This window comes from Drosophila grimshawi, unplaced genomic scaffold, assembly GCF_018153295.1.
Source record: "Drosophila grimshawi isolate 15287-2541.00 unplaced genomic scaffold, ASM1815329v1 contig_1367, whole genome shotgun sequence".
Lineage (NCBI taxonomy): Eukaryota > Metazoa > Arthropoda > Insecta > Diptera > Drosophilidae > Drosophila > Drosophila grimshawi.
Genome location: NW_025062889.1, coordinates 1,053,831 through 1,066,924, shown reverse-complemented (window position 1 = coordinate 1,066,924; position 13,094 = coordinate 1,053,831). Strand labels below are relative to the sequence as shown.

The window sequence follows — 13,094 nt, the reverse complement described above, 5'->3', positions numbered from 1 at the left end:
TTTAAGTTGTTGAAATTATTTTGAACTAATTAAGTTGAAGCTGGCCTTAATTCAGTAATAATACAAAGGGAAGATTGTCCATATAGATAGCATCTCGAGTACGAACCGACTCTATCATCGGCAGGTTTTATTGTCAATTTCAGCAAATTACAATTAGATAACAGTTTGTATATACAACTAGAATCTCAATAACCCACCGATTTTATCATCAGCAGACTTTGCTATCAACTTTATCAGCAGTAATTCTTAGCCCCCTTCTTGAAGCAGTGCAATGCTCTGCATGATTTTCACACAACTTGCTGTCGTGTCGGTTGGTGTAATAAATTATCATTGTACTGTAGATTTGTGCGAGCTGCCAGCAGCGACCAGCACCTGCCAGTTACCACCTCCCCAGACTGCCCACAATTAGCGTCTTACTTTATGTTTCGACCGCTCCATGATTGCAGTCAGACCCTTGAAAAGGAAAAAAAAAAACTTTAATTGCTCCTCGGGTAGGTGGGGTGGGAAGGTGGCCTGCCCAAAAACCGATTTGTTTGATTTATGGTTGCTCCCGAAACACCCACACTCCTTACTATATATATGTATATATATATATATATATATATATATATATATATATATGTACACACCTATAATGCGCACTTATAGTGGCGAAATTGAATCAATAAAGCATGCATAAAAAGTTGGCGAAAATAAATTATTATATTTTGCCCTATCCCCTCCTTTCAGTTGCAATTAATGTCAGACACGCAGACGACAGCTACGAGGACGACAAGGACAAGGACGGTCGGAGAGTGGAACAAAAAACAATAAAAGCGAATTACATTAAAATTACACAATCAGCAAAAAGCAGCAGCAGCAGCAGAAGCAGATTCAGCAGCAACAGTCGTGGCAGAAATGGAAACCTTGTTACGCTGCATGACAAAAAATAAAAAGAATTAAAATGATTGCACAGTGGGTAATAGGTTTGTCAAGGGGGGTGGATGGTAGGGGAAGAGGATGCTTTGAGGCAACAGGTTCTTGAACCAATTGAAAACGTTGTTAAACGAGTTTTAATTAGACAGCAAAAGCTGCAACAGCTACAGTTACCAACAGCCCATAGTCGAAGTTGGCCCAAATGGCTAACAATAGCATATAGTATAGTATAGAGGGAGAGAGAGAGAGAGAGAGAGAGAGAGAGAGAGAGAGCGGGAGAGAGGGAAAGAGAGAGAGGGAGGTAGAGTAAAGAGATCCAAGGTAATTTCAAATCATGAGCAAAGCACAAATGGCATACTAATTAGATGTGGCCGGCTGGCAAGGACTTTAATGCGAATGATGTGAGAAAAAGTGTGAATGATGCATTAGTGGTTAGAGCTCCTATTACCATTCTCACCCCTCCCCCTCCCGGTCCCCTCCCCCTCCCACCACTCTCCTTGATTGACCCTCCGCTTTTGAGAGCGCATCAAAATCAAATCGGAATTGCAGCAAAAGAAGTTCGCTTAATTACTTTCTTTTGCGAATTAGCAGCGCGGAAATAACGAAGGAAATGAAGACGAGGGAGCAGACAAACGGACAGACGGACAGTATTCACTATGGCGATTAAAGTACTATGAAGAAATTGGCACGTAATCAGCTAGAGCTGCAAATATTCACAGTACTCGACGCAGAATGCCATTAACTGAACTGCCTTGGGCAGATTTTGCCAGAAATGATTAACTAATAAGAGTACTCAATGATAAGACGAGAAAATGGATAAAAAAATGGAAAATGGTTGTAAGAGTGTCTCTCGACAGGCAAACAATTATTCTACTAATCTATGCCTATGAGATGCATAGTTCCAGTTAGTCAATCTGCCATCAAAATCTGTAAGCAACTGTTGCAGATCTTTGCATGGAGCTAACGGAGCAGTTTGACATCAAACTCATCTGGGCTCCAGGCCCCAGAGGCCTTGAGCGAAACTCAAATTGGCCAGGCAAGGCACTTTCACACCTTTCCTTCAAAAGAGAGACAGCCTGCGAAAATGCCCATGGCCATGTGTATACTCTCAGTACAAGGAAATTGAACTGGAGTTCGTTGCCTCAAGAATGAAAACCTAGACTGGTAGCCCAATACGTCTGTATTGGGTGTCCAGACTTTTTCTTCCCCTGCCTACCCAAGCTAATATACCATTTTGTTCTTTTACTGACTTCTGCCATTAATTTAAATAATAAAATAAATAACCATAGTTGTTAACTGAGCATACGACTTTTAAGCTCTTAACTGTCAATTAAAAGCCAATTGAAGCAATTTTGCTTGAATAAAACATGGGCTCAGCTCGACTTTAATGAAGCCATCAGCCAAGCGACACCTTTAACTGACCATATGCAGTTAGCCACGTTTTTGGCTCTGTCCCTGTTCCAGTGCCTGTCTACGGTTGCCGCCAGTCATGGTGGGCCCACAAGACGAATCTGTGGGACAGTTGTCCAACTGTTCAGATTGATTGAGCGTAACCTCGACGCATTTCTCATTGTCGTTGCGAATTGCTGAAATTTCTTGGCGTTTTCACTGTGTTAAATTGCTGGCATTGCTCCAATATGCTCCAGCCAATGTTCAGCCTCCGATCCCCTTTTGTGTGCCCGTGGCTCCCTCAATGTCGATGGCAACATCAGGCAGCGATGCATGCCCTCTCGTTTGGTTAGGCCATCCATCTGTTGAAGCCTACTACTACTACAACTACATACATGGACTCGAATCTGTTCGCCAGCTGCTGGCGGTAACTTTTGAGCATTTCGGTGGCCAGTGTCCAAGAGTGTCCAAGGGGGATTCTCTTTGGCTGTCAGCTCGCTGACAGTGGAATTGATTTAATGCTTTTTTGTGTCCCATCCACAGGTGGAGTTCCACGCCCTCCCCCTCTCTCTCTCTCACTCTCTCTCTCTGTGTCTTTTAATTGGCCCCACTTTGGCGGTGTTTATTCATGCGTTTCTGCTTGTCCACTTTTTGCTCAAACGAAACATTTTAATTATTGCCAAGCGAGCCTGATATCAACAATCGAATGGAAGCAGAATAAAAAATGATAAGCGCATAATTGCCATCAATTAAGCAGCCGCACAAGCAAAAACAAAAACTGGACACCTTGAGTGTTCAATCGAAGCGGTCGCTGTCATCTGAATCCCCACTTAATTTACCAACTGGATCAGCCTGTTTTAGTGGACAAAGCCAAGAAAATTGCTGTTAATTGACTGCTGAATGTGGCTTTAAGTGCGCCTAATGCCAATTAAGACAAATATTTGGCTTAACACAATCTAGCTGAGCCTTTGCTTTGTTCATTTCGAATGCTGTTCAAGTTTGCCTATTATAATAAGTTTAATAGTAGAAATTAAATTAAAGCTTCCAGCATGCAATTGACAGCAACTATAACCTTGGGTAGTATAAATAGTTAGAGATAGCTATAAGTTAGGAAGATAATAATACATTTAAAAACACTATCAAATTCCAAGCAAGCTTTCCATTTTCCGTAATTTATTGAATTTCTTGGCACATAAAATCGTTTTAGTTAGTTGACTCTCAGAAATTACGACCGAAAAAAATTTTTTTTTTGAGATTTTATTAAGGTTTTTCTTTTGCAACGAAATAAATTTGTATTTTAAACTCCAAAATGAACATGAATTACAACAATAATATACCTTATGAGGCGAACTACAATGATGAGGTATGCATTGATCATTTTGCAGTACCAACATTACTATAAGTTATCTCGAGCTCCACGCAGATGATGGGCATGCAGCAGATGGGCATGCAAGGGGCCAGCCAAGGACTCATGCCGATGAACATGCCCATGAGTATGCCAGCACCTACGGGCATGCCGCCAAACCAAATGCAGCTGCCCATGGGCAATAACATGGCGCCGATGATGCCAATGCCGGCTGGTGGGCAAATGTGTGCCCAACCGATGCAGCGGACTATGATGCAGTCACAGCCAATGGCAATGATGCCCGCAATGCAAGCGATGCAGGGCATGCCACAGATGCAGCCGACACAGACCAATCAAGTGTCCATGTCGATGTCACAGCTACCGCCGGGGGCTGTGACGCCCTTGAGCAGTGTCTCGGTGATGCCACTGATGGGCGGCGGTGCTGGTGCCATCGATGGCGGTGGCATGAATGTGGTTGTGCCCGGCTTGCAGCCAATGTCCGCCATGACATCCCAATTGAATGCCAATAATCAGGGGCAACATATGCATCATGGTCGAATGGCTGGCGGCGATTCTGCTGACGGTCAGTCCAATTGGAATGCTGCCAACCAAATGATGCCCAACAATATGTGGAACTATGCTCAGGTGTATCCAAATGTGCAGCAACAACCACAGCAGCAGCACCATCAACAGCAACAGTTCTTTCAGCACCTGCAACAGCAGGAGATGCAAAATCAACAGCAACAACAACAACAGCGTATGAAATCAAATTATAACTATGGCGGCAACAATAACAACTATAGGGAGGCTGCTCGCAATGGCTTAAAGTAAATGACTTAAACAAAAACAACAATTCTAAATCATGGCTATAATCATGTTGTTGCTTTCAGCTCACCATCAATACACTCATTAAGATTGAGAGCTAGCAATGGATGCATATCTGGTAAGCAGCAAAACAATATTGATTACTTTAAGTGTAGTATTAATCTAGAGCCATTGTCACAAATACCTAGTTTTTGGAAATAGGCTCAGCTTCGACATAGTTAATAGCTTTTGAAAATCGGTTAATTGTTAACAGAGTTATTGGTTTGAAAAGATATGACACAGCTAGTTTTGCAATAGACTATTAACCCACAAATGCGATTCTTATGCTGCCATTTTTCAACATGTTCATTAACTCTTTTCATTGCAGGCAAGAAGATTTCGCATTGGCGCTAATGTCTCGAGTTTGTGTTGTATTTGTTCCTATGATTTTCGATAATGTAAAATTTTCCGTGTTATTTGCACATCAATTGAGTTTGTATATAGTACTCGGTTTGTATGAATATAGTCTGAGAATAAGTTCACTCTTATCTGTTTCTTTTATTTGATCTAATTTTGTAAGCATTTTAAAGCCAGCTTGAAGTGTTTCTCATGCGAAAATATCTTTATTAAAATCTAAAACAATTTCATGCTAAATTCATGATGGCACTTCTGAGGATAACCAACAATGAGCTTTTCTCGCTTTTTCCTAAAAGGAAGGGGAGCCTCAATTTAAAAGCAGAGCTGAGCAAGCTTTTGTACAATTCTTTAGTCAACCACAGCCACAAAGACCGCAACGGCAACAATAACAACAACTACAGTTTGTGGAGGGGTAAAGTAAAAGTTTTCACAATTTTCGCTGGCGGGCACAAATGCATTTGGCGTCGGGTTTTCACTTTGGCTGTGGATTTTTAGCATTAAACGCTTTGATTTATGGCATACAGACATCAAAATAGGCAACATGTTGCAGCAAGCTAGCTAGCTGGCTACGACTGTACCAGGATCAAGACATTTGGCGAAAAAAATGGAGCCAAGCAAACCGAACAAACGACGATGAAAAATTTATGCTGACCGCATGATGAACGCATAAAAAACGCTGCCAACTTTTGGCCAAAATGCAATCCAACTCGTTCGACCGTATATAAACAATGGCTTTATCGAGTCAACGGCATCAGCTGGCGTTACGAGGCAACACTTTTACCATACTATATTACTGTGCACACAGTGGGTCGTATACTTATACGTATAACAAACATATATACACATAGATACACCTACATATATGTATATTTATATATATGCGTTGCTGCTCGTTAGATTCTCGGCAGCGAAGGTGTGAATATTTTATGTGACACTCTTTTTGGCATCATAAATCTTTAAGTTGTTTATTCAAGCACAGTTTGCGTTTGCCACACTTCAGAGTGGATTTTTATATTCTAGTTGCAGTCGCTTCACTTTTTGAGCAACGTGCCACCAATTGTGGCCTGACTGAACTGAACTCAACTCAGCGCGGCTAGTTGGCCCCACATGTAATTCTCTATTTGATATTTTAATCGCGATTTTATTGTTTTAAGAGTGTTTTAAACTGGCGAAAAACTCTGCACACAGATTCAATACATATGTATGCAGAGTACTTTTTTTTTTTAAGCCAGGGTACATTATTCCAGAGCAGCTGTTACAATTTTAAGAGTATTAATTTAAAAGGTAAACTCAACTGCAAGATTATATTAACTTGATAGAGCCAAAAGTAAACTCAACTGCAAGATTATATTAACTTGATAGAGCCAAAAGTAAACTCAATTGCAAGAGTTTAAATTCTTGCAAAGCTTTACGTTATATTTTAATGTTATACTCAGGAATTATATTTGTTTTTCAAATTCATTGTTAGGCGAAGAAATGATATCACAAATCAGTCAAATATGAACTAAAAAATATATATATATTTTCCTATTGTTAAATTACAAAACGAGTTGCTTGTGCTTCGAGAAATTTCGAGAAATTTCAACTATGCTCAAAACTAAAATAATCTCATTTAAATTGTCAGCTCGAGAGGGGAAACACACGCACACCCATGGAATAGTTTGATATTTGAAGCGGGTCCCGAAGCGCACATAAAATGCACATGCCCAAAATTGTTTTGGTTGAGAATTTGCAGAAGCAGCTCCCGCATTCCTTTCTGATGCGAGGCAGGGGTGCTGTAAGGGGCAGCTGAGGCATCATTAAAATTAAAGAAAAAAATACACACCCACAAAAACAGACAGCTGAATGGACGTTGAATGCTGCTCCACGAATGGACATTTGAAAAGTTTTTCGGTGAAAAGCTGCCAGACGCCAGAAGGAAACTGACGCAGCACACGACAAAAGTGAATGCAGCGCACTCCTAAGGGGCTGTCCTTTAAATGGGGTTTGGAGTGAAGCAGGAAGGGGAAGGAGTGGAGGGCGGTTTGTCCAAAAGTTGTGAGAAGCCCATGTTCACTGCTGTTACATCCAAAATTATATTCATGACGGAAGCAATACTCTCAAAATATTCTCTATTAATATCTAGGCAATTGTTAGGATGAGCTCTAGTTCTAGCATAGTTGCCTTAGAGGTGGAAGCGGGGGAGTGTTGGGGTTGCTTTTGAGCAGCGTCTGCATATGTCCAACTGCCAGAGCAACTGTCTGTTTGTCTAACTGACAGACACACACACACACAGACAATGCGGTTGCTTGGATACGAAAGCGACTAACAACAACAACAACAACAGGAACTGATCTCTGCCTGGGCGCACATTGCCAACATAACCTCAAATTGCATTCCTAATTCCATACAGAACCATTCCACCCAAACCATTCCACACACACACACACATAGATAGACAAGCCGTAGAACGCTTTCTGCAAAATGTGCAATTTCCGCTTGAAGGCAAAAGTGGAGCTCTCGAAGTTTGAGGTATTATAATATTTCGTAGCACAAAATTTATTAGAATCATTTTATCATTTTGATGGCAACTTCATGTCAGCATCAACATACGTCAAATTTTTTGCAGAATGCTGGTGCTCTCACTACCGGTAAAACACGTGAAGACTGCAAGATTGGCATGCAATATTTTGTGCACAACAATGAAATGTGTGCTTATTATTTAATGCAAATACCTTGCGAAACATTTAAGTGGCAACACCTGCATATTTTTTCATATTGGCCAAAGCTGCTTATAATAACTCCAATAGGATTTTACACATTTTTCATATTTTTGTTTACCAGCAATTTTCAGTGTGCTCAAAATGTGTATGAAATTCAAATGAATGCAGAAAATACACATTGCAGAAATACGCATACAAGCATTCTTATAGCATTAAATAGTTTACTCAATATTCAATATTTTCTTTTATTTACCACCAGTCCACCAGAAAAGGTTTTAAAATAAGATTAGCTCTGTGGCTTGCCGATTAAACCAAAATCGATTATTGAATAATATTCAAATCACACATGTTTGATTGAGCAATTTTATGCAGTTGACTTTATCAAAATTGCAAATGAGCCACAATCAAATTGTTAATTGACATATATAATTTATTTTTGGCATTTGTCACATTCAAATTGGTTTCCTCAGTTTGTGGCTGGCCGCAACTGCATTGAAATAAGTGCTTAAGCAGCAAAAATGATTTCAATTCTATTTTGGCTGGCAAGAATGTCAACATGAATTTGACTTGTTGTTTGTTTGTTTGCTTGTCTGCCTGCCTGCTGCACAAAACATTTACAGCTTTGACATTACTTTTTCTGCACTCTCAAAGTGCAGCATGTGCCATGTTCCATCTACCGGTCACATAAGGAACACAGGATCCTCCGGCGGCTGCTGCTGATGCTCCTTCTCTACCCCTGCTGCCAGCTAAAGGTCTCTGTTGCAGTGTAAACTTTCTGCCCTGTTTAGAATTTGCAATGTCCTCTTTTGTTTGTTGTCTTTCCTTTTTTTCTGTGACTTTTTTTTTTTTTTGCTTTTTGAAACTGTGCCAGTATTTGGCTAGTTTTTGCTGATAACTTCATCATCGCCATCAGCGTCCTTGTCGTGTATGAATATTTGCATCGAAAAAGCGGACGCAAAAAGTAAAACTTGTTCACCAAATGTTTTGTCATGATTTGCCCAGCTGTGTGTTTTTATATTTTGTACACAGCATTTGCTTTTTATGAACTACAGTCAATGGAAATTTTGGTAAAACCTTGCCCATGTACGCGTGTGTGTGTGTGTGTGTGTGTGTGTACACATCACTTGCCCCAGATTATCGAATGTTGTCTGGTTTGAAATGGTTTAAAGGGGTGTTCTGTTTTAAAGGGCTGTATATAATGGTGGAGTGGGTACGGGATATTGAATGCACCTAAGCTAATGGCTTTTTGTTTTGCTCATTTTGGGTCCTTTGAGTAATTAAATTTATGGCCTGGCGGCACATGCATAAGCCTGGCAACCTGTTCGCTTCGATCTCAATATTCACCGGTCGCAGATGTTGTTCAAATTTTTGACTTTTTGGGCCACGTCCACACAACTGGCCATGATGTAGGCCCTTGTATTTTCTACACTCAGAGAAATCACAATTTAAATACAACCATTATAGAAATTCAACCAATTGTAAAATTAAATTAAGTATAAATTAACGTATTGAAGGTTACAGCTTCGACCACACAATATATGTATATATATTCTTGATCAGCATGAGTAGCAGAGTAGATGTAGCCATGTCCGGCTGTCTGTGTGTTTTTATGTGAACTGCTGCCTCAGTTTAGTAGCTATGCTATTGCAACTTGGTATGTATCCGTTGAGGCAGGTCGGATCCGATCACTATATCATAAAAAAGATCGGTCGAAAGACGAGTAATTGTATGAAAATCAAACTCTCATATTATATTATTATTATGTTCGTCGTGTTTGGACAAAATACGATCAACACTGGTTGTCTATATCATTTATCTATGGCTTACTTTTTCTTGTTGACTTCAAAATGGATGGTTTTGTGTTGCATACATTTTTGAATGAGACACATAATTCTGATTCTAATGATATTAATTAAATTGGAAAACTTTGACTTAGTCTATGCTCTGCATGGTTTTGTCGAGTGTAGCTGCTGATTTGGTTGTCCTGACTGAATGGCTATTAATTTCGACTGGCTGGACTCGAACCAGAAACGGACGCAGACCGGAGGCTCATGTGTACACATGTTTGGGCTTGTAAAAATGTCATGTTAATTTGTGGATTGTTGCCAGACAGAGTGGACCATGCAAATAAATGTCTCGCTGCCAACCAGCCAGCCAGCGAGCCACCCACGCCTCATTCACTGCGAAAGTAGGGCTCTCTCTAGTTTGTATTTCGTACAGATTTATGAGCGAATCTGATAAGTGCTGCCAATAAATTTTGTGATACAACAATTTGCACTGGATGGGTTTTTTATTTTTATTTTTATATATTGTTCCTTTTTTTTAGGGGTTTGTGGTTAAGTATTTCGGTTATTTTATTGCGTCGAGCAGCAATTGAAGATAGCTATAATGATGCGATCTGTAATCAAGTGTTTTGAGCAGACGCAAAGTCAGCATATTGTGTAAAAAGCGTGCATTTCTAAGTTCACACATGTAATTCTTAATTTTGATTAAATTCAATATCAAAATAGTCTTGTGAAATATTTATTTTTGCGTTTACAATGCAATGCATATCTGTTGAGCTGACTGAAATTTTAACAATGTCTGGCAAAAAGGCAATTAATTATTCCATTTTCTCATATTTCCACTTAAGGACTACAAGAACCATTCGTTTTCATTATACAACCAGGACAACAAATGGAACATTGCTCATACGCATCATGCGCTCAGATTTGCAAACCGAACGTAATCACAGAGCTGGTGGCGCACAACAACCAAAGCACACACACACACACACACACACACACAAAGCAACAACAAAAGCCACAAGAAATCAGTGAATTATACAACATTTAAACAACACACAAAACTCTTCTTACACACACACGCACAAACACTCAGACGAAACACGCAGAGAAATGCATAGAAATTCGCAAAATTAAGTTAAGGCGCTCACACAATGACGAGCACAAAGTTTTGGCCAAAAACTTTCGAGAGAGCAAAATAGAGACAAGGAGAGAGAGACAGAGAGAGAGAGAGAGAGAGAATGACGGGAGAAAAAAAACTATCGCAACAGAAGTGAAGCAAGTTGAATGTAAGCAAACAAGTTGAACCAACAAACCAAGTCTCTAATTGTATTTGTGAATGTGTGCATGCCAAGGAGTTGGTGAAGTGGTTACAGAGAGAGGGGGGCTGGGGAGAGGCCAAGGCTATTGTGGACTGTGGGCTGTGCCAGTGTTTTATGTGGCAGACCGGAACACACCACATTGGGTTTGGCTTTTGAGTCCCTGCAGCGGCAGCAGCAGCAGCAACACAAGAAAATATGATGATGCCCAGCCCGAAGAGCCAACAATACGTGAAATGCAACATTTTCGGGATGATGGTCGAGCACAAAGCTTTCCTTTCTACCGTTCACAAAGCCAAACAAGTTAACAAAATGGATGCAAGCCCTTGCCACACATTTAGCGTCGACGTTGAAATACCCTTGTAATTTTCAGCTGGCAGCTGTGATCAAATATATTTTTAACTTAATTATTAATTGTTTGTTCATTTTGTTTTTGTTTCTTTTTTTTATAATCAGCGTAGCTTCGAATAGTTCTCATTGCCTCTTTTTACATAATTTTAAATTACGTTAAAAATATAATTTTTTTTTTTTTTACATATGGTAGATACCGTTATATACATCAAAATAAAAAATAGATGAAATATAGTTGATAAAAAAACAATGAATATTTTAATTGGCTCTTATGAATTTTAGTTAAATAATAGTGGCAGATGCTGGAGCAGATTGTGACATAAATTCGGTACCCGATTCTGCAGCAGTTGCTGGAACATAATCTGAAACAGATTTGGGAAAAGATGCTTGCAATAACGGGCTTACTTAGTGACACATTTTCCTACCTCTGGGTTTCTAGTGTAGCCACGTTTTCCAATTATTGTTTTCCAATTTGTTTTTTATTTTTGAATTGCTTTTTGGCATTCAGCTTCTCGCAGTACAATTTGCACCGATGGACTGAAAGCCTGCCCTTTGGCTCAGACTAATGGGATTACCGATGAGGATCATCAGTGAAGTAGCACACGAGAGAAAGACATTCAAGCGATGCGGATTAGAGCCGACCTTCGCACTGCTGATCGGTGTCTCAGTCCCCTCAAATCTCTCCACGGTGCTCACATCCACGCTCAAAATGTTTGCGTTGTGCCACATATGGCGTAGTGATGCCAATATCCAGCTGCTGGACTTCCCCCACCAATGCCGTCGTGTTTAAGTCCATGTTTAAGTGGTGCGTTGACAAATCAGCAAACCTGTTGCGCCTCCAGTTGATTGTGGCTGCTGAAATAAATAGGAAACTTGCCATTGACCATTTGGCAGCAGTGCCAGCGGTATTATCTCGCCTTTATACTTTATAGTTTCATGTAGCTGATCTTCCATAAAATCAACACAATATTATATCGATAAATACTTTTTGCCTATCGATTGCAGACACATGCTCATTGCTATATGAGTAAACATGCCGTAGCAGTGAGCTTTTGCTTAAAATGGAAGTCAAGAATTACATAAAGTTTAATGACTTGTTTTAGTCCAGAATTTAGTCCTAGATTTGGTGCTGGACTTTAATGGGACGCAATCCGACAAGACGTAATACAGAAGGCAGGAAATACGGCAACGGTTGCCATTGTCGAAATGGTGACGACAGCAAAAACCAGGTAGCATAAAGATTGAAAATTTTTGTTCCAGTTGTTTGTGAAGGAGGTTGGAGGGGCTGTGGTGATGGTACTTCAAAAACGGCAAAAGTACATTTGTTTATGCGACCTGGCAAGACGGTGCGACGGAAGCTGCCTTCTGCTACTGCTACTGCTGCTGCTGCTGCTGCTGCTGCTGCTCCTGTGAGCGTTGAAATGGAACAAATGAACTTAGACGAGAATTGCCAACTGCACACGACTCCAAAAAGGAGCAGCAGTCTAACGTGTGTGTGTGTGTGTTAGTGTGTGTCTGTAAGCAAGCCAAACAAATGATTTTACTCGTTACAAGAAAAGTTAAGCTTGTAAATTCAAATTTCACATTTGTCTGGAAAATTCGCAATTACATTTTGGCAAGTAACAAATGAAATACGAGCCACCTGAATATTAAACACACACACACAAACACACATACAACACACCACACAACTACAACAATGCCCCCGTCCACGTCATGGCTCATTGTTCCGGCGAAGGCGCCGCAAATCGAGCATAACAGAGACAGAGGCAGAGAGAGAGAGACAGAGGCAGAGAGGGAGCGAGAGGGACCCAAGGCAATAGACAAAAATGTTCTGCAGCAAACCACCTAAAGCATATTGTAATAATCCAAATGAAATTAAATGTACCGTAAACATTTCGAATTACGACGGCAGCAATGGATGTAGATAGCTCCCTGGCGCTTCAGCTACGTAACATACGGAAGCGCCTCAAAACCGTTGCAAGCAGAGACAATAAAAATTGGCCGTAATTGCAGCTGCGAGTCGCATTTGGCTGGCTTAGCTTAAAAGCGACAGGAAATCCAAAAA

The 13,094-nt window shown here is 40.3% G+C and overlaps 1 protein-coding gene across 1 annotated transcript; it reads left to right on the top strand.

The window, feature by feature from the left end:
- Positions 1-3,591: 3,591 nt before the first annotated feature.
- On the top strand, positions 3,592-4,995 carry LOC6569112 (myb-like protein AA). Its single transcript, XM_001995220.3, has 4 exons — positions 3,592-3,667; positions 3,728-4,476; positions 4,540-4,592; positions 4,842-4,995. Exons 1-4 carry the CDS (start codon positions 3,614-3,616, stop codon positions 4,865-4,867), a joined length of 882 nt encoding a protein of 293 aa, XP_001995256.2. The 5' UTR covers positions 3,592-3,613; the 3' UTR covers positions 4,868-4,995.
- The last annotated feature ends 8,099 nt before the right edge of the window (positions 4,996-13,094 follow it).

Excerpts from the sequence above, each read along its gene's own strand:
- LOC6569112 (XM_001995220.3), top strand. The coding sequence starts at position 3,614 with ATGAACATGAATTACAACAATAATATACCTTATGAGGCGAACTACAAT. Across the intron at positions 3,668-3,727 it reads AGGCGAACTACAATGATGAG|ATGATGGGCATGCAGCAGAT; the intron begins GTATGCATTGAT and ends AGCTCCACGCAG. Across the intron at positions 4,477-4,539 it reads GCTGCTCGCAATGGCTTAAA|CTCACCATCAATACACTCAT; the intron begins GTAAATGACTTA and ends TGTTGCTTTCAG.